The 22,414-nt window shown below is 36.1% G+C and overlaps 1 protein-coding gene across 7 annotated transcripts in view; it reads right to left on the minus strand.

Annotated features, from left to right (window-relative positions):
- TBC1D5 (TBC1 domain family member 5) overlaps positions 1–22,414 on the minus strand; it is a 485,401-nt gene that overhangs the window by 230,789 nt on the left and 232,198 nt on the right. For all 7 annotated transcript variants that reach the window (XM_053668964.1, XM_053668967.1, XM_053668963.1 and 4 more), the window contains one exon: positions 15,761–15,830. In XM_053668964.1, the coding sequence (XP_053524939.1) occupies positions 15,761–15,830 (70 nt within the window). The remainder of the gene's footprint in view (positions 1–15,760; positions 15,831–22,414) is intronic.

A 22,414-nucleotide genomic window follows, 5' to 3' on the forward strand; every position in this document is an offset into this window, starting at 1 on the left:
CCTATGTAATTAATTTTTAAAAAGTTCCCTTCCCTAGACACCTCCGCACAGACCTCCCCCACTTTCTTCCCATCCCCAGCCCGTTGCACTTATCTTGCCATTTGTGGGAACGAGCAGGAGCTTGGTATCTCACTTTCTGTGTGGAAAAGAATTTGCCACACATTCTATAATGTAAGCAACACTGTCAGGGAAATGCAGAAGAGCAAATCATTTGGAAACAGGTGTTTATTTTAGCAAAGTCTGACTTCCTAACTAAAGTCCACTGTATCTTGTAAAGCATGTTTTCCAAGACTGGGTTGACTTATAGGGTATTGTACCCACGGAAACAAACACACTTTTGAAATAATTTCTCTTAAAAAGATAAAGATGGATTACATTCTAACTGAATCTACCATTCATGAGATAACTTCCAGATCAGTACTATCCAAGAGAACTTTCTGAGATGAGAGAAATGTCTGTATCTGTCCAATATGACTAGTCCAACTGAAAGACTACATATTTTATTTTAATTAATTTAAATGTAAGTTTAAGTAGTGGCTAGTGGTTCTCTTAAAATAGCAAAACTATTTTAAGGATGCTGAACCATTCTAATATACGTTCAATTTTTAAAATTAACAACTATAAAGGTTCAAGGGATATAACAATAAATATACACATGATACACATATATAGTGCCATGGAGGAAAGAGGACATGTTAAAAGTTAAATAACATAAGTGGTTAAAAAGATCAAGGTAATTCCAAAGAGTTGTAACATGATACATAATTAATACTAAATGAATGGTGCCACTAGTGAGATCGGAAACAGATGCAATGGGTTAATCTTTTTTGTCTGGATCACCACTTTCCGCCCTTTGCTTTAGTCCCCCCTCCCTCTTCTCCCATTCACGTAAAAGTTAGGAAAACAAATCTTCAGTGAGGACCGTGATACATCTGTAAGTTATCAAAAACGATCACTACGGGATCACGAGCCATACTCAACAATGAGTTGGTTCAAAGATCCAGGAAACGGTCATTTTAAATGAAGACAAAAGGGCAATGTGGTAAAATAAACTTTAGTTTAAAATCAATATGTAGTTTATAATTTGTTTGGGTTAGTGTGCCTGGGAAGTCCATTTCACATGGGCCTCTGAAATGAAAAGGAAATATCCCTACCCAAGGCCTAGTAGAAAATCATTTATAATTAAACATTTTTTAAAACCTCACTCATTAAAAAAAAACAACCCACAAAACCCTTGCCTCATTTACCCAGTATGATAAAGGGCCAATGTACACCAATGTACCAAAACATTTTTAAGAAGTGAAGGACTTTTTGCCCAGATGTGGCATACACTGGGAAAATGTTCAGCCGTTTGCCCCCACACCAAACACTCCCACACTGCCCTGCTTTGGAGCTCTCACACTGAACACTCCCACACTGCTCTGATTTGGAGCTCTGTGGTCTGCTTTTCACGGCGCTGCTCTCACGACTGCACGTGTCAGGCTACCAGCTCCTGGTTCCTATAATGGTTATATAATTAGCTTTTAGACATTCTAAATCTCTACTGACCTATCATTTGCTCAGTTTAATTTGTCTTTTTAAAAATAAAGACAACAAACTCCACTTTAAACTGTTACACATTCTAGTTTCACTTCAATATCACAGACTATTATATAATCTTTTTAATTAAAAAAAAAAAGAAAGAAAGCTAAGTAAAAGCAGAGTAAGGACTGAGAGGGCCCTCCCGTGACTAAATAGGCTTTAACAAACTTTCTGGCCACTCTAATATTTTCCATCTATTTCTGAGTTTCTGATGGTATTCTAGTTGGCTAAAGTTATTGGAAATTTGACCCCTGGATACCTGATGTGTTACTATATATCCAAAGACTAGAGGGGAAAATCCCTTTCTTAATACTGGTTTTGTGGGTGGAGGAGAGCGTTGGGAGGAACTCTGAAACACAGAAACCAGGCTTGTGGAGACCTACTTTGAGTCTGCGCTGTTTCCCATGAAGGCTGGGACAATGGTGGGAATAGCATTTTTATTATAGATTTTTTAAACAGTTGCTCTGCGTCACAAGGAAACACGAAACATTTTCTCATGACCTCTTCACCCATATTAAATTGTGTCATAAAAATTCCTGTGTTAGTCAGAAGTATTCTCCACTGCTGGAATTTTATCTTATTTGGGTTCATCTACTTCAAAAGAACCCAAATCTAGGCCTGACTTCATAAAAAGGCCTTCTGTCATTTTGGTATTTGCTATTCTGTTATCCACACAACTCAGTGATTCGGATTCCAAATGCATGCCACAAAAAATTTAATTATATGACCAGAGAGAGACATCTTTATGAATCCAAGAGATGTTTCCATAAAGCTGTTACTTTATGGAAACACAGAATGCTACTATAAAACTGAAAATTAGGACCATGAGAAAATGCTCATTTTTCTATAGAGTCTTTGAAGACACATGATCAGGAAAGGCATCCAGAGACAGAGAGGCAGGGTCCTTCTCTGAGGTCCATCAACAACCCGGGTGGCAGCAGGAGAAAGAGAAATGGGAGCAGTGTTAAAAATGCCAAAGACACCACTCTGGCTTTACTTATTGGTCCTACTCCGCTCCCTCCACCCTGTCCCAATCTCTCGTGGAAAAACAGTCCCTGTTCGACCTACATAGTCAGAATACAGCAGCGAGGAGCAGACGCTGGGTGTGGCCAGGGGTTCAGGTAAGGAATAGCAAGCAAATGACAGTAGTTAGTTCAGAGATTATAAACTGACTATTGTGGACTGAGAAAAACCCAAATAATGAGATACCTGAGCCAGGTTCAGTGATGGCAGAGCTCTCTGGCTCAAGAGATCTTTAAGATCTAGAAGCACATTAAAAACCTGTAATGAGCGTTAATAGATGGTGTTTAACTAACCTGATTTGCTTCAAACGGGTTGAGAGACTCGGGCACATCATCAGAATTACTTTCCTAATCCGAGAAAGCAGCTTGGAATACAATCTTTGAAATGCCCTGAGAATATGTCGACCAGACTAACTACTTCTATATCTATCTCAGAACACTGCATCTATAATCACGGAACGAAAACTATGTCCATATGTTCAGATAATACTAGGACGTCTTTTAAATTTCAAATACTCCCTCATTAGCAGGCTATTTTTCATGGCATAGCTGCTTTATTGATTTTTCCCCATCTTTCTAGGCATATAATATTCATTCTCAGTTGGTGCCATTATCAAGCATTTCATATAAGTTTGCGGTATTTAAAGATACTTATCAACACCCAGTTAAATGTTTTGATCTTTGATTTAAATATACCGAACATCTATGATATACTGAAACCTAAACTTTTCATATGTAAAAACAGATCATGCAAAGTAACAATGCCATCATAATGGAACAATATATGTACACATCCATGTTGTGTAGGTCACTTCAGCTGTCTTTATAGGTAGGAGCATAATGTTGTCAGTGAAAAATGCGAGGCCAGTCAAATCTCCCCATTCTAATAGGACAAGAAGCCTGGACTGCTAAAGGGTAAACAATGAAGATCATCTTTGTTCCTAGTGTTTGCCCCAGAAAACTCCTGTCCCTCTAGAACGTCTAGCAAATGTATCTTCCTGCTGCTACCCCCCCTGCTCAGCTCTAACCACCCCACACCTGGTGTCCCCTAGTTCTTGGTGTGATGCCCCAGTGCAACGTCAGTCAGCATCTATGTTAGCTGCTCCCGCCTCTGTCTCCCCCGCACTAGACCACGAGAACACCAGGGGCAGGGGGTATGCGAGTTCCTCTGTGGGTCTCGTTCTCGGAGGTTTGGCACACTGCGTTGCTTATAATGGGTGGACAGCAAAGATTTGAGGAATGATTGAGATGGTAGCACTTTTGAACCAAAAAGAAAAGATATACACATGCCAGAAAAGCTGTTATAAAAGTTCTGGATTAAAAATGAAATGAAAAATTGGATTACTAACCACTGCTACTTTCCCCTAAAAGGCAAGGTAATCTGATACAGAAAATAGACAAATACTGAATATCACTTTCTAGGTTTTAAAAGATTTATGTAACTTTCCAAGTTTCAACCCTAATCCTACGCATTATTTTCTCAAATTATAGATCTGGCAACACAATTCACCATCACTGACCAAAGAGTTAATTGATTTTGTCTATTTCACCATAACTAAAAAAAGCAGCATGCTAATTAATATATGTGTATTACAGACTCACAGGGCTGACGGTGGGCACGTTTCAACACGGCACACCAGGGAAAACAGAAGTGTGCCCAGCAGAAGGGACTCCCAGTGCTGACCGACTGAGAGCTGCTTATCCTCATATCCTCCCATTTCAGATGGAGGCCTGTCTTTTCAAAGATAAACATGTACACAGTTCGTAGGTGAGTGGAGATTGCAGCTGACGATGTAAATAAACAAATATGAAAAAACATCCTAGCTACAGGAAATAAGAAGGGCTTAAAGGAAAGGAACTCAAACTGTAACATGTGTCCTCGAGTTAGTCTGGGTTATGCCAACTTCGGGCTGTGCTGTCATGCATCACTTAGAGATGAGGGTATGTTCTGAGAAATGCATCTTCAGACAGTTTTCCCACTGTGTGAACATCACAGAGTGCACTTACCCAAGCCTACACGGTACAGTCCACTACTACACACCTAGTAGCCGTTGCTCCCAGGCTGGCTACAAACCTGTACAGCATGTTACTATACTGAAAATACTGTAGGCAATTTTAACACAACAGTATTTGTGTACCTAAACATATCTAAATGCAGAAAAGGTACCACAAAAATACAGTATAAAATATATAAAATAGGACATCTGAAGAGTGAAATGACCATGAATGGAGCTTGCACTGACTCTGGGTGAGTTAGTGAGTGGGTGGTGAGTGAATGAAGGCCATTACTGTATCCTACTATTGACTTTATAAACATCAATACACTTAGGATGCACTAAACTTATAAATAGATATATTTCTTTATTCAATAATAACCTTAGCTTACTATAACTTTTTTACTTTATAAACTTTGTAACTTTTCAACTGTTCTGAAAAATAACACAGCTTAAAACACATGCTGTACATTTGTACAAAAATGTCGTCTTTCCTTATATCCTTTCGTCTAAGCTTTTTTCTATAGAAAAAAATTACTTTTTAAACTTTTTTGTTATAAACTAAGACACTCGCACGCCCTCTCCTGGGCCTCCTGTGGGTCAAAGTCAGTATCGCCGTCTTCAGCCTCTAGATCCTGCCTGTACCCCTGGAAGGTCTTCAAGAACAAGAGCACGCACAGAGCTCTCATTCCTGTGACAGCAATGTCTTCTGGAAGACCCCCTGACGGGCCTGCCTGAGGCTCTTCTCGAAGAAGTATCACTTTTCCGGAAATATGTCCGGAGTGGTTTACTTGGTTTGTCTTTTTTTCATCATTAATGTGCTTAGAAGCAGATAACCCACCATAAACATTCCTCTCTAACAACGAAAACTTTTCAGTGTTCAGCTTCATATTTTTCAAACTTTTTAAGGAGCCTGCTATGGTCTATTGATAGCTTCTGCTAAACCCCTCCCGTGTGAATTTTCTTGGGGGTCCTTTCTCATCTCTTGCAGTTTCCTTTTCTCTTACCTCTTCTTCAGCCATGAGTTCTTGTTCCTGTTCAAATAACTTACTAGTCAATGTCTAGGACCTCCTCAATGGAGGAGGACAAGTTACCCTTGTCCACACAGAGGGTAAACTTGTTTGCCATCTCAAGCTCAGCCTTGTTGACTTTTGCAACTTACTTATCTTTGGCAAATCTGAAGACATGGACAAACTTCTTGAGCATTTTCTTCCAGACACCGTTCATACCCTCCTTGGTAACATCACTCCAAGCCCAACCAAGGTTTCTGCTGCAGTCATAGATGTTGTAATCCCTCCAAATCCTTCAGTATTGCACCAGGGTCTTCCTCAGTTGCAGTAATAGCCTGGACAAAGGTCCTCCTCTCAGGTAGTAGGCTGCAAAAACTTCTCTAAATCCTTGATCCATTGGGTGGATTAAAGAGGTGGGGTTTGAAGGGAGAAACACCACTTTCCTATTGAGATCATGATCACCAGTAAAAAGAGGGAGTACAGGGGTATTATCAACAGCTAGCGAAATCTTGACAGGTATGTTATTCTCCAAAGAGTACTTTTCCATCTCACTGGCAGCAATTCAGGAGGGAACCCTGCAAGAGGAACTGGGTCATTCATGACTTCATTGCTTCTTTAGCACACTGGCAGTGTGTGCTTACTGACGCGCTTCAAGGCCCTGGGGTTCTCACTGTGCCAGACCACAAAGGGTTTCAATCTGTAGCCTGCAACACCGTCCCCAAGCAATATTATCCTGTCCAGTAAAGACGTGAACTTGGCATTGACTTGGTCTCCTCATGAAAATCCTTTCAGGTATCCCACTTCCAGAATAGGGAGGTTTCATTTGTCCATATTGAATATTTGCTGTGCTGAGTAATTTTCCTCCATAGTCAGCTTTTCTAGAGTATCCAAAAACTCTTCAGCTGCCTTCAAATCAGCAAGCACAGACTCAGCACTCATTTCATATTATGTAATGAATAACGATTTCTGAAGTGTTTAAGACACCCAGAACTAGCAGTAAATTCAACATCCCAGTCAGGTTGAGCCTTTTCCTTCAACGCTGTAAGCTTTTTTTCTTTGGCTATGACCATCATGGTCCTGAGAGCTACTCTTATGTGTCTGGTCTTCCACTGAGGTCATTAGAAGTTCCCCAATGTCTGATATGGCCCCTTCCTGAGGTTTTGTTAGTCTCATTGCCTTCAATGAAGCAGATCCTTAACAGCACCCTGTTTCGTTCCTGCTCTTCCAAGACTGCAGCTATGGTGGAATGAACATGCTTGATTGGTAAGCAATAACCATCACTAGTTTTCCACCTTCATAGCGTTCAATCATTTCTAATTTCATTTCCAGGTCAGTTACTTGATGTGGCTTCTCACTATAGCAACATGAGCGGTGGATCTTGTGTGCTTGCAGGTCACAATGAAAAAACAAAACGAGACTGAATCAAGCGCAAGAGAGACTAATGCAAGGAAGAGACGAAATAAATAAGATGTATGAGGTTGCTGCGAGTTACACACTACGCTGTTTTGCAGCAAACTTTTTTTTAGTGAGTAGAAAGAGTGCATTCTAAAAGTAATGAAAATTATAGTACATTAAGTGCAGAAACCAATAACAGTCACTTATGACCATTATTAAATACTATGTACTGGACAGAATTGTATGTCCTACGTTTTTACAGGACTGGCAGCATAATAGGTCTGTTTGCAACAGCATCGCCACAAACATGTGAGTAACGAGTTGTACTATGCTGGCTGAGACCTCACAGGGCCAGAGGAATTGTTCAGCTCCATTATTATCTTATGGCACCACTGTTCCACATGTAGTGTGTCTTTGACCCAAATGCCAGTATTTGGAGCATGAATGTACATGACCAGTTGATTATTTAAATAGAAGGTAACATATTTCTAGAGCATTAAACAATCAATAATTAGTTTAGACAGATTGTATATTACAGAGAAGCATAGATATTGACTAGATATATTATCATAAAAATAATAAAGTTACTTCAAGAAGAAATATTCAACATTCAAATGTGATTTTCATTTCTTCTATCAAATGTGGCTCCATTAAGAAGATAAGAATAAAAGATAGTATTCTGATTTTGGTTTCTTGAAAATAAAAAGATTACACATTTTGTGTTCTTTGAAATTATAATTATAAAGGCTGTGGTGCTATTTCAGCAAATATGGAAATAAGATATACTTTAATAATAAGATTGTGAGGTTATATAGCAGTATGGGTTTTAGAAAATTCCTCCTATATAATTTCTAGGTAACAATTGATATCTGTAGGTCTTATATTTTATAGATAACTGTAGATTTGATTCTTTAATATCATTTCCTGCTACCTTAGAGCTACACAGAATTTCAAAAATGCTTTTCTGGAAAAAAAAACTTTCCTGAGACAAAAGACAACAATGTGAGATGAAAAAGTTGACTAAAATAGAAAAAAAAATTAGAAAAGAGAAAGAGAAAAGGAAATGTGAAGAAACTAGTCTTTATTGCCTTCTATGTGGTAGGTGACTGGGCCAGGTGTCCAACCCATTAGTAGGTATGCTGGGTGGTGGCGACTTTCAACTGAGATGCTCCAAGAATTTTTAAAGCACGCAGTACCTGACAATTTAGTCAGGGGCACTGACCTCTTTTCCCTTAGACTGTCAAATGAAATAATTCTAAGAGCCAACACAATAGCTGACCAGTGTGAATGAATCAGCTTTATACCTATTTTTTTTTTTGGTCGCATCAGCAGAAAACAAATTTTTTTGGTGTGCCGCAGAATTTTAGTGATTAGTTTATTAACAGAGAAATTAGTCATCCTGCCTAAGGTCACACAGTCAGTAAGTGGTGGAGCCTTATTTCTAATCCATGTGCTTTTTCCAAATTGTTTCCCTAAGTTATGAATTTATTCTTAAAAACTGAGAGTTTCTGCCACATAATTATACAGATTCTCAACCAAATAAAGGCAGCACATCAAAGTGAGAAAAGCAATGCTCTAAAAATCAGCAAAGAAATCCTAATTCTAGGTCATCCTTTCTGAGCTCTTTCCTAAGCTATAACACCTTGAAAAAATAATTCCAATGGCAAGGCCTTAGGAACTGAAGATGGCAAGTGGTGGTGGAGTGGGATGGGGAATTCAGGTTGGTCTCCATGTTCTTTAATATGTGCTATGGACTGAATGTGCTCCCCCTCCAGTTCCTCTAATTTATAGATTGAGTCCTGAGACCCAATGTGATGGAGTTTGGAAGTGACACTCTGGGGAGATGATTAAGTCATGAGGGCTCTCACGTTTAGTGCTCTTACAAAAGAAGTCCCCAGACAGCTCTCTTACCTCTTCCACCATTTGAGAGCACAGTGAGAAAGACCATGTAGGAACTACTGTATTTTTTGGACTGTAAGACACACTTTCCCCCCAAATTTGGGGGGGAAATAGGGGTACATATCTCATAGTCCAAATGTGGCTTACCTGGCTTGCTATGGGGGGGTGGCAGCAGTGGAGTGGGGTCACAGGTTATTAAATATTTCACATTTTATTGCTTCAAAAATATTTTTCCCTATTTTCCTACTTTAAAACCTAGGTGCATCTTATAGTCCAGTGCGTCTTATACTCCTAAAAATACGGTAGGCTGTGGGCTCTCAACAGACACCAAATCTGCCAGTCTTACCAGGCACCAAATCTTACCAGTCTCAAGTCACCATACTATCCCAGATGTAGGATTTACTAACTCAAATGACACACATGCAATTCTTTTGTATACGAATACCATTGGTTTTTTAATTTGACACCTGAGTTTCTAACTAAATTATTACAGTCTTCATTTGCTGGCTCTGATTCGTAATCGAACAACCACTGGTTGTTATTTTCAAACATGTATCATGGAGTCAACACTCATTTACAAAGTATTATTTGAATATATTCAAATTGTCAAAATCTAAAGTAGCACCAGTACACATTTCCTAACAGCACATCTTGGAAAAATATACTGAGAAATGGTACCATGTGAAATTAAAATCTGAAAATAATGAGGGTAGGCTAGATGATTTACTAGTGTATATACAGAATACAGAAAATTAGAGGTAAATATACAAACTTATTATAAACTAATCTATAATAATCTATAATATATCCTATGCCATTTATAGAATGCCAAGACGATGTCTGAAATTAAGCATTATTTTGAGTTCCCCAGAGAATATCAATAACTGGCTTGAGTTTTCTAACTAAATTGACTACTAAACTAATGGATTTTAACAGGGATTTGTGGCTACATAAACACAACGTAATGAGAGAGAAATGAAGTTATTTCTATATTTGGAATTATGACAGTATACTTTAAAAAGCATTACATTGCTACTTCTGCCAAGATGGAGGCATAGGTGGAGACGCCGTGCTTTCTCACACAACCAAGTTTAGAGACAACAAAATATTAGCAACAGAAAACACAGCCAGAACACAGAAAATTGAACTTTTTGGAAGTCTGATAACAACGAATTCTTCAGCCTGACCAGTAAGAGGGGTGAAGCCAGCAGCTGGTAGAGTGGGGTTGCACAGGAAAACTCGGTCAGACAGACTCAGGCGCGTGAATCCCAGGCATGGGGTTGCAACAGGTGGACCCACTGAGCAACCCAGTGATGGCGCAGGGCGGCGGGTTGACTGTGATTGTAAATTCTTGCGCAGATAGACTGGCAAGGGAGTGGGCAGTGAGATGGGACTGAGCAGGCCCCAGTGGCAGGAGGCAGCAGAGGAGGCCGCCATTTCCCCGCTCTGACCCCACCCCCACATAGTGTCAAAACCTAGCAACCTGGGCGGCCCCACCCTGGTGAACACTTCAGGCTCTGCTCCTCATACTTAACGGCCCCAAAAGACCAAAAATGGCTCAGGAAGATCTCAAAACCCCAGAGCCCATAACCCTAAGTGATGAAGAAATAGCCAAACTTTCAGATGCACAGTTCTAAACACTGGTGATTAGGATGCTCACAGAAATGGTTGATTTTAGTCACAAATTAGAGGAACATATGAAGGCTAAACTAATTGAAATGAAGGGAATTGCATAGGAAACCAATAGTGATGAAAAGGAAACTGGGACTCAGATCAAGGGAGTGGACCAGAAGGAAGGAAAAAATGACCAAACAGGAAAATATGAAGAAACAAGAATTCATAAAAATGAGGAGAGACTTAGGAACCTCCAGGACATCTTTAAATGCTCCAACATCCGAATTACAGGGGTACCAGAAGGGGGAAAGAACAGCCACCAGTGGAAAACTTATTTGAGCAAATAATAAAGGAAAACTTCCCCAATCTGGCAAAGGAAATAGACTTCCAGGAAATCCAGGAAGCTCAGAGAGTCCCAAAGAAGTTGGACCCAAGAAGAAACACACTAAGGCACATCATCATTACATTAGCCAAGATTAAAATGAAGGATAACATCCTAGAAGCAGCAAGAGCTAAGGGGACAGTCACCTACAAAGGAGTTCCCATCAGACTGTCAGCTGATTTCTCAAAAGAGACCTTACAGGCAAGAAGGGGCTGGAAAGGAGTATTCCAAGTCATGAAATCCAAAGACCTACATCCAAGATTGCTCTATCCAGCAAAACTTTCATTTAGAATGGAAGGGCAGATAAAGTGCTTCTCAGATAAGATCAAATTCAAGGAGTTCATCATCACCAAGCCCTTATTATATGAAATGTTAAAGGAACTTATCTAAGAAAAAGAAGATAAAAAAGATGAACAGTGAAAGGACAGCAAACTCACAGATATTAACAACCACACCTAAAACAAAAGCAAACTAAAAGGACAGCTAGATCAGGAGTGGAAACCTAGAAATGAAGATCTCATGGAGGGCTAGTAACAGGGGAGTGGGAGAAGGAGAAGAGGGGAGAAGGTACAGAAAATAAGTAGCATAGACAGTAGGTAGAAAATAGATAGGGGGAGAGCAAGAATAGTATGGGAAATATCAAATCTAAAGAACTTGAGACACATGGTCATAAACTAAAGGGGGGGAGTAGGGGTGGGGGGTGCAGGGTGGAGGGGAATGAAGGGGGGAATAGAACAACTGTAATGGCATAATCAATAAAATAAAAATAAAAAAAATAATAAAAAGCATTACATTGACTCAAAAACCATATAGACTTCCTATGAACTTCTGTAGAGGTTGTACTTTAATCAATAAAGGTATTTAGAAACGTAGAGTAAATGAAAGGAAATTTCAAAATGTTCACCTTCAATTTATTTCATAGGTCACTGTTATACCACCTAATAAGATAATTAAAAACATGCAAGCAGCTGGTACTACAGCTAAATAGATTAATGTAATAGTCTGTAGTCATATATGCTGGCAAGGGGCTTGCCTCTTTGCAGAGGAGAAGGTCAGCTGCCTTTGGGAAGAGGGGTTGGGGTGGCAGTGAGGGAATATTCCTTCTACCACGTGACCCTGTGCTACAGTCACTTAGCCAAACATATATTGCAAACTGCTAACTGGCAAACTACTTTTCTTTCATACCCAGCAAGGGGTCTCTCAGTATTAATGGTTATATAAGAAACAGAAAAAGCTCATGTCATCTGACAAAAACATTAAAATTAGTCTCTAAAAATATGACAAGATATAACGTGTAAACCATCAATCTCAATTCTTATTCATTTCCCATTTCAATAAGTCATCTGCAAATTAGTCAGGAGTTATACAATGAAATTCTACTCAAAACTTCCAAAACAAGACCTAGTCTATTACCCAGGCATCATGCAACAACCATTCTGGTACCCTATGAGTTAAATGCAGCTGTACTCTATTTTCAATCAATGAAGCAAAAATCACAAAAGACACATCCAAAGTAAAACCTCCCAGCCTATGAAAACCAAATCTATGAATGGTGGGCACACAAAGCTATAGTTAGGGTGCATCAATTTTAAATTTCACAATTTTGGGTCAGAATCCATCTCTGAACTTATGCTGATAATAAAACATCTTCTTTTTATCTTTACTATGTATACAATTTTGTTATATAAAGGCGATTTATAATGCTATACCAGAGATTGAGAGTCTCAAGCCTCAGGTTAGGCTTGTTCTTAGCCCTCTTTCCACTAACAGACCAAAGTCATTTTCCTGTAAGACACATTTTCAGAAATCTTCTTTTTGGTGTCCCTAGAGTGCTACAGTAAAATTTTTACATTACCAAGAAAATAACAATGATGACAATGACCGCACATCGACCAGAAGATGTCACATGTATTCAGCATTTGCCACGTGACATTAGTGACATGATCCCATTAACATTTCTGAAGTGTGTTTCATTACAGCCACTTTAAAGATGAGGAAAAGTGAGGCTAAAACTTGATCAAAGTCTCCAAAGTGTTTGGAGTCAGGATTTTAACCAACTTGCTATGTTTGGGTATTTCTAATGAACAAAACAGTGAAAGAAAGAGACTATGCCCTCCCAAAATGGAAAAGCTATAGACCACAATAACAGAAACAAACAATGGAAAATACGGATTTAGGTGACAAAATCGAAAGTTAATAAAACCTCAGCATATGCTCTGACGGGGTGTACTTGATGGGGGTTAAATGAGGAGTAAGGCTACAAAGTTGACAATTTTTGAGGCAGGCACAAAGGAATAATAATAACAACGCTATGGCTCTGCATTTAGGTTTTCAAAAGGCTTTATCCCATGCATTTTATCTCAGTCTTTAAAACAGTTGTGAGAAGGAAGCATCCACTTTAATAGATGACAAACTAAGGCTGATCATTATCCTGGACACAAGTAGACAGAGCTTGAGTGTGTTCATACTCGGCTGACTGCCAGAACTGTCTAGCTGGGAAGGGTGGTCGGGATTTCTGAGGCAGTTTAAACAATTCAAAGGTAGAACTGTTAGGATGTTGGAGGGTTTGGAATATTCACATTTTTCCAATGACCTATTTCTAGTTAGTTTAAAAGAGCTATGATGGCGGGGAAAATAATTTTCATTTTCAAAAGTGAATTTTACTGACAATTCTGTTGCCATTTTAGTGTGATTCTGCAACAATTCCTAGGTTTTATCAGTTAGCCTTAATATGAAAATATACCCCAGAGCTGTGCTTCTATAAATTCTGCATTTAACCCAAGTGTCAAATTCACAAGTAAGCTCATTATATTGTAAGAGCTATTGCCTACTGAGTAGGAAAATATTCATTTCACACCTTAAATACTATAATACTATTTAATAACAGCACTGGCCTGCCAACTATTAAAAGCTTGTTTTTATAGACTGTACTACGTGAGCTTTTTATCTTGCCTTTTTAATTACAACAATAAATTAATATCCTAACATTACAACACTGACAGGCATTGATTAAAAATATATTAGTTAACAACATTAGTATTTATTGTGCAAAGTTGCATTAGGAGTTCATTTTCAAAATACAATTATCATTCAATAGAAGATCCTTTATCTTCAAACTATTCAAGAAAATAAACTACGAGATAATACTGCGCATTCACATTAACACATTTCTCTTAACTTTATATTATGTCCATTACTTACTATAATTAGCTATATTATAAATGTAATTGTAAAATATAATTCACCAACTGAATTTATATGCACACAGATTTTCCTTCCTTTGAAATATGTCTTTATTTTCCTTTTGTCTGCTTTTATTGTATTTATATCTAATAATATTACCACCATAGATTTCATACAAATTATCATATTAACATTCCTCAGTTACTTGCCAAATCATGAATATTTATTTAACTATCTTTTATATTCACCTTTTGTTTTTTGAGTGATCAGCTACAATATGTTTGGATAAAGGATGCTACCTACTATTTAATATGTCAAATTTCAAGTTTATATCACAACTCAGCACTAAAATGAGCGATCTGGAGAATTCCAACGTTTATAAGGTAGAACAGGATCAGTGGAAATATAATGACAACATATGATCTTTACTGCTGTGATAATACCTTCCAGTATTATCACATGGGAACACAAGCCTGTTGTAGTATCCATGACACTTGAACGACTGATTATTTATACAGACCCCAACTGGTATAAAATAAAGATGTCAAGTGTTTCAATTACCATCTCATTTCTGGAATTGATAAACAAATTGTAAAATCTTTCACACTGACTATATTCCTACTAAGTGCGTCCTGTGCACAAGGCCCTACTCTAGACGTTAAAAGCTTGCCTGGGATCTGAGAAAACAAACAACGCAGTTCCAATTAGGGGCATAGAGCATGATTTCAAATAAATATAAAAATTCTAAGTGTTAAATCCATATTTATTATATGAAAGAAGGAGTGACAGCTCGGTAGTTGCATGAGTTTCCAAGTGCACAACGGCTCTTGCATGTGCTTTATGCTCCTCCTGCCCAGGACCAGAACTAGGCAGCCCTGAGGACGGTGTGCTCCAGTTAAAGTATTTCTTCAGCTATCTGCTTTGCTATCTGCAACGCCAAGATGTACTGTTACTGAATGTGTACATTTTCTCCTAAAAGTAAACCTAGTTTTTCCATGATTTTGCTTCAGTATACAAATTTTTGAATATTACTGGAAACACTTTACTCTTTCTTCATTCTAGGTTTCTCTGTTATGCAGGTACAAATTCCATAAATGCACAAGTAAATTCAAGTTAAAAGGAGAATATTGGCCAAAGACTAGCTACAATACACATTTTCTTAACTAATGTATCCTTTTTTAAAATCACTAAGTGAGATCATAACTGCCCTGTGCGCTGCTGAAGAGCCAGACGGGACATTAACAAACAGCACCTGATGAACCCCGGGTTACCTTTTATCCCCTTAGTTACTCATCAACAGTACTCTCTGTTTCACAGAAAACTTAAAGAAAAGGAAGCCTTTCACACTGTCACAGATACACACTGTCACAGATACGCTGAAAAAGCAAAAATAAAAATGGATTCTAATGAAGCTTAGTACTACATGTGTATTCATTCCAATTATCCTAACACAGGTTAACAAGAGATATCTATAATAGGCCCGTTTATTCAAGAATTTAGAATGTTGCATTTTCTATTACTCAATAAATGTGCAGAACAATTGCTTATCATATTTTTACATTTGTCATATTTTTAAAGTACAGGCAGCAGTTTCTTATTACTATAAGGTTAGAGTCCTGTAAGATTGGATAGTTTGTACATTATCTTGTAATATTATGTATCTACGTATTCATCACCTACCTATAAGAGTTAAAAGTCCCATCAGAATCTAATGTAGAACTTGGTCTTCTTCCATTTTTATTTGAGTCTCCTGGAAAAAATGTAAACATTAAAATAATGTAGATTATAAAACTGAACATTTCAGTTGAAAAGCTACTATGTGATAGCTTTATGCAGTATATTGGGTCAAAAAAACATGCATCTGCTTATCCCTCTCCCAAATGTCTTTTATAATCAGAGCCCATTTGGCTGAAAACTTATTTTGATGCTAAAATATAAACCAAAACCACTGCTTCTAACTTGGATAGAAATACTACCACAGTCACTGCTAACAGGAACAAATAAAGAATGGTAGAGATTTTTCTCTTATGAATCACAGACAAGCCAAAATTTATAAAGCATTTAAATCATTCACTAATGTTTATAAACAAAGGACAACTTTTTGTCAGTGACCAAGTCACCTACCATGACACTGTCATAAGTCACAAGACATCTAAAGTCACAAGACAGTAGTAGGCACAGAGCAGACCTGGAATGTTTTCCAGCCCCTAGTTTAGCTTATCTGAAAATTTGTTAAGCACAGAAGTAAAGAAGAAAGCAGACTTGGGAGGTGGTAAACAATTACGCATTTCAGTGAGCTCCAAATACACCTTAACATTCTTCCCAAAATTTCAGGTTTTACCCGTTGGCAAAAGCTCAGCAGTTTAAGAAATAAAAAAAAATAGCAACATCAAAAGTATTTCTGCTTTACGTGATAACATCAAACATTCAGGGGAAAAAATTTCACCCAAGCAACAGGCACATTCATAAAATCAGATTTAGAACAAATTCATACCTATCAGTTTAAAATTGTAGATAAAAATAAATTTGCTAAAGGAGTTAAAAACTGCTTAACAATGCCAAGATATAAAATCCATATTCTTATTGACAGAAATTTAATAGTTTAAAATTTAAAATATATACTGCAAAGTATAGTCTTTATGAAGACTTTATGAACTATTACTATAAAACATACCATCTTTTTAAGAAACACATTAAATGACTAGAATCTGATTATATTTTATACTCCTAATTTCTGTAATGTAACTTTCAAACATCAGGTTATATTCATTTTTATGATATTTAAAGCTTAATAATTTAATGATATATCCAACTTTAATTTATACTTTTAATCTACTGTGAACAACCTTAGGTGCCAGTGGAGATCATCACAGTGGTCCTGGTTAAGTCAAATAGTAATTACAGAGCTTTCACTTTAAAGATGAGATTATTTTTAATTATTGAGTATAGTACTTAAGGTACCATACTTATATAATTACGCTACTCATTAAATGGTTATTGAAAGCTGAAATGTAATTTTAATGACAGCTACCTATTTTTCTTCGCACATTTTACAGTTGACAGATTAGTTAAGAATGTTGGTTCTCTTCAGAATCTTCACAGCTGCACCCAAGTTTTCGGAGGATGAGAACTGAACTGAGCCCACTTACTGAACTTTTAGCTCTATTATTTTTCAAAATGCACTTCCAGTTTTTTTTAATTAAACAAAAATCCTAAAATGGTGTACAGAACTTGAAAATGTTGAGAATTATCATAGCAGAAAATAATCCAAAAACCAGCTAAATGTTTAATATCAATCTAACTGGTTATACGCTGTTAATTCTTTGAAGACATTGGGACCATAAAATTACTCACTCAACATACTTCACTTCCTTTAAAAAATTAATGGTATAACAGTAAATTAAAAAATTTAAGGAAAATTAGTCTCTGTCTTGCTAAATGAAAATTTCCTACAACACATGTTATTTAACAGCTTGCAGACATTTCCTGTGAAACACTCCATAATCAGCATAGAATAAGTAACTATATCATGTATTGAAAATATGAGCCTTCTTTCTCTTTAAAACTAGAGATTATGATTACTTAAATACGTAAAATCTCACCAACAGAACATTTTTTTGCCTTCTGCTGATATTTATCAGATCAAATATAAAATCCTTCAAATAATTAAGGCTTTAGGGTTTTCTTAAACTACTGGGTTTTGTCATCATTATACATTACAAAAGTGTTCTTTATTTTATACCTGAGTTGAAATGAATATATATTAAATGTAACCTGCAAACATGGTAATAAGAGGGGAAAGCAGTTTTTCTCTCACAAAAACACACCAAATAAGGAGCACAAGTGTTTCTCTAAACAGTATTAGAGAAAAGATTTCAGAGTTTGCTGTAAGAGGAAAAGGCAATAGAGTCTGAAGCGGGAAAACCGCTTTGTTCCTTCAATCCTCTAGTTGAAATTAATTATAGCAAATGTTTATGAAAACATCTGTTCCTTACAGTTATAAATCCTTAATTTTAGTATAGACAATTCCAGGCTGTTATTTTGGAAGGAAATGTCTGACAATTGAAAGGTTTATAAAAAGACAGACAGAATTTGTAATTCTGGAAATTTGTGTATAGAGTGTGCTACATACTGTAGAGACTTTCATTTGTTTGGAACGTTTGGAGGGGGTAAAAACTGATAAGTAGGAAAAAAATCGAAGGCAAACAGAGATTCATATTTCATTTTTAACCTACTTTACAATAAAAACATATCTGTAACACAGGAAAAATGAGTAAGAATTAAAAACAAATATTACTTTACTATCAACATAATTTTTAGGTAAGTATAAAATACTAAGTATTAATTTTAGCAGTGATTATAATAAACCTAACACCAATAATCACAGGAACGTACATGTAGTGTTTCCTAAAAATAACAACAGAGGGTGCAAGAGAGTTTAATATAATGTTTTAAGTTGTTCTTGATTCATGAACTAAGTTACCAGGTAGCCTTGACTGTGACCAGGATGCATAGGCTGTTTTCAGAACACTCCCTCTCTCTTTCTCACACAGACACACATACATAAATACATTATTAAAGTAAGCTTATACAAAGACATTTAGATGATCAACCACCACAAATACTGAAACTTAAGATAACAGACTTCCTTTCACTTGCCAAAAGGTAATTTAACAAGACTAACATTTTTTTAAAGAATTGTGATTTCAAAAGTATTTCAATATTTAACATAAACTAATCAATAAAATAATCTAGATTAATTAAATGAGTAAAATTTAAATATTACATAAATTGCATACACTATATAACATATGTAATTGTTACTATATGTTATATAACATTGTCAACATTTATTTTTATATAGTTGATCAATTACTTGTGACCACTACAATTTGAAATTTATATAATACATATATTTCTCTTTAGCTGGTAAGTTTGTAAAATGAGTTCATAATATTCACAATTAATATAAATGGCTGATTTGAAAAAATGCTTGTAGTTATATTGTTTCATACGAGGATACAAAAGGCATAGTATTTTCCACTAATAATTTCTAATATACATGTATCTAACTTATTAAGCCAATACTATGTATAATGGTGACTTAAATTTGAAAACATGAAAATTGAGTTCCAGACTCCTTTTTAGCTTTCACTGAAGTCATGTTTAGCGAAGGGCATTTATAGTAATTATCTGTGCACTGTTGAGATCATACTAAACAAAGGTTTACAAGAGATTCTATAGTACTTTTTATGCACAAATACCATTTTATGAAGGGAGAAGCAGAGTTTTTTTAAGATAGGTTAGGTTAAAAAGAACCAGAATAATGCTAATAAATGAACACATGCTCTCAATTGTGTCTTCAGTGTATATCAAAAAACATCAAGTTTAGAATATCATATCACACTAGCTATGAATTCTGATAACTATGACATAATTTTAAAAAGGGTTTATCTCTGAATTATAAGATAAATGTCACCAAGTATATGTGATGAATACTTAACAGGAAGGGGAAAAGGACCTAGTTTAAACTTCCTAACCATAAAGCCATGGGTAACCACCTGTTAGTTGTCATAGGTTAAGATGACATAAATGTTTGTGTAAAGACCTATAAAACCTTTTATGTCTGTTAAATGAATTAGCACTGCTACTGAAAGGTGTCAGTTACATTTAAAATTCCATTTTAAGTGATGATTTTTTAAAAAACTCTACTTATATGTTGAAACATGGTGAAGACAGAGCATAAGACTTGGCATTATCTACGTAGCCACACTAAGGATATGACCTGGTATCAGGAATCAGGTAAACAGTCAGGTAAACAAGTAGGCTAACTATTTGTGCTACAATCCAGGACCACTATTTACGGCTAAGAATCAGCACTCAAGTAAATACAGAAAATGCATGTATTTAGGAATTTTTCATGTCTCTATTATTGTCAATTTATCTACATTCTAATGATTTAATGGTCGGTCTTATTTAGTTCTCTATAAATATTTTGAAATTGTTTTTTGGTAATAAAAATTCAGATGTAAAACAGAAATACACATGAACTACTTTAAATAAATAAATCTAAGTGGACAATTTTAATTTAAGAAGACGAAATTTTGGTATTCCTTAAATCATTAATACAATTTTTTAAAAGAAAGCAGTTATATCAACAAAGTGGTAGAATATACAACTCCAAAGTATTGTCCCTCTGAAACACTGAAAGCAAGCACTGAAAACAATTTAGGCACAACACTGGAAAACAGTCAAAGATTTACAAAGATTTCAAGAAAGGCATCTGGAAAGCTCTGCGGCATTTTTACTAGCTCTTGCCAATCCCCTCCCAGGCACAGTAGCAGGTTGAAAAGGAAAACCAGTTCCCAGTTTGAGAATCTAGTATGGTGAGGCTGCAGAGGCAGCAGAACAGATTACCTGTGCAAATAATTGCAAATCTGTTCCAACTGGAAGGACTAATGCATAATGTCCACCTCTTTTCTATCTAACTCAAAAAAACCAAACAACCCCAAAACCAGTGGTGGGCACAGCTTTTCAATATGCTATAATATAAGCCAAACAAACTGAAAACCAGCAGATGCTTAAGACTGGGGCAAAGATTATAACTAAAACATAAAATAGACCACCTAAGGCCTGGGAGCAAAAGCTGGTGAGAATGTCTTTGAAAACTTACGACAGTCAAAAGCTCCCAGGTATACAGGGGAAAGTAGAAGGCCACGCACATGCCCAGGACAAGCTGCATAATCAGAGAGAAACAGAAGACCCCAAGCTTCCAATTTCAGCTGATCACTAGGATGAGTGCTGGCTACCAGACAAAAAGACTGTCTGTAGCACAGAGCCAAACTGCAAACTCAAATAACTATTTATTTTTTTGTCTTGTGTTTGTTGTTGCTTCCCCCCGACTAGGCTCCTGACATTCAAAGAAATCTCTGTTAAAACCCTAGCATAACACAAACTATGAAATAAAAAATCCAATGACTACATATGTCAAGGTCTAAGTATTTACTAAAATAGTTTGAGAAAGTCACTAGGCACATGGACTAAAGCAGTTTTAACAATATAAAAACTAGCAAACCCCAGGGAATGAGAAAATCTGGTAACCAGAGTTACCAAACTATGATATTCAAATATCTAGCTGTCAACAACAAAAAAAAATCACAAAATATACAAAGAACAGAAAGCATTGCTCATAAATGAACAAAAATGAATCAACAGAACTATCCCTACAGAATCCAGACGTTAAACTTACTAAACAAGGGTTTTTTAAAAAAACTTTCCTAATGATTGTCAAAGAGCAAAAAGGAAACATACATAAAGAAGGAAAGTAAATCAGGTAAGTAAAGAATGAATAAAATAAGAGTATCAATAAAGTGACTGAAATAATAAAAGGAAACAACTTCTGGAGCTAAAAAATACAATAACTAAAATCAAAATTAAACAGAGAAGTTCAACAATATCTGAGATCAGGCAGGAGACAGAAACAGCAAACTTGAAGGTTGGGCAATCAAAATTATCAAGCCTGAGGAGCAAAAAAAAAAGAAGAAAAGCAAACAGAGCTTATGAGACCTGTGGGATAACATCAAGCACATCAACGTATGCATTATGTGAGCCTGATAAGTAGAAGAGAGAAAAAGGCGTGCTCTGCTATTAATCGCTCAGTATCTCAGTTTCCTCATCTTAAAGTAGAAATAATACATTTTACCAGAACGTGTGGTTATAAGAATTAAATAAGTGCAAATAAAGTGTCTAGTGTAGAAGATAGCACAATGTAAGTCCTCAGTAAACACTAGCTATCATTTCCATGAACATGTTAATCAATGTATTTAAAGTACTGGGACCAGTAAAAGAATGAAAGAAAGAGGCTATTAATTCTATTTAAAGAGAATGAGCTTATTGGTAATTTAAATAATAGAAACTTGCAACTTTATTTTATTAGTTATTTAAAAATATTTTTGACACATTTTTAATTATTAAGAAATATTCTTCATGAATTATAGAAGAATGGCATACAAAATTTGTGGTACCCTTTTAATATCCTGTTGACAGTGGTCATAGTAAATATCAAATATATGTATGAAAAGAGACGGAAGAAACTGTAAATTTTAATAATATTACAACCCTGAAATATAAAGCCATTTAATGCATGAGCTTAATATAGGTGTTATTAGGAATGATAAAATGTAGATAGATGAATAACCAAAACTATAGTCAATCTAGTAAAAAACTAAAACTATCACATACAGGATACTACATATTACACATGAATCAGAATAAAACAAGCTTTAAAAATTTCACTATTATGGAACTGAATGGAAACAAGGCCTGTTGTCACAA

This window comes from Artibeus jamaicensis, unplaced genomic scaffold (genome assembly GCF_021234435.1).
Source record: "Artibeus jamaicensis isolate MK-2021 breed Jamaican fruit bat unplaced genomic scaffold, CSHL_Jam_final contig_519, whole genome shotgun sequence".
Lineage (NCBI taxonomy): Eukaryota > Metazoa > Chordata > Mammalia > Chiroptera > Phyllostomidae > Artibeus > Artibeus jamaicensis.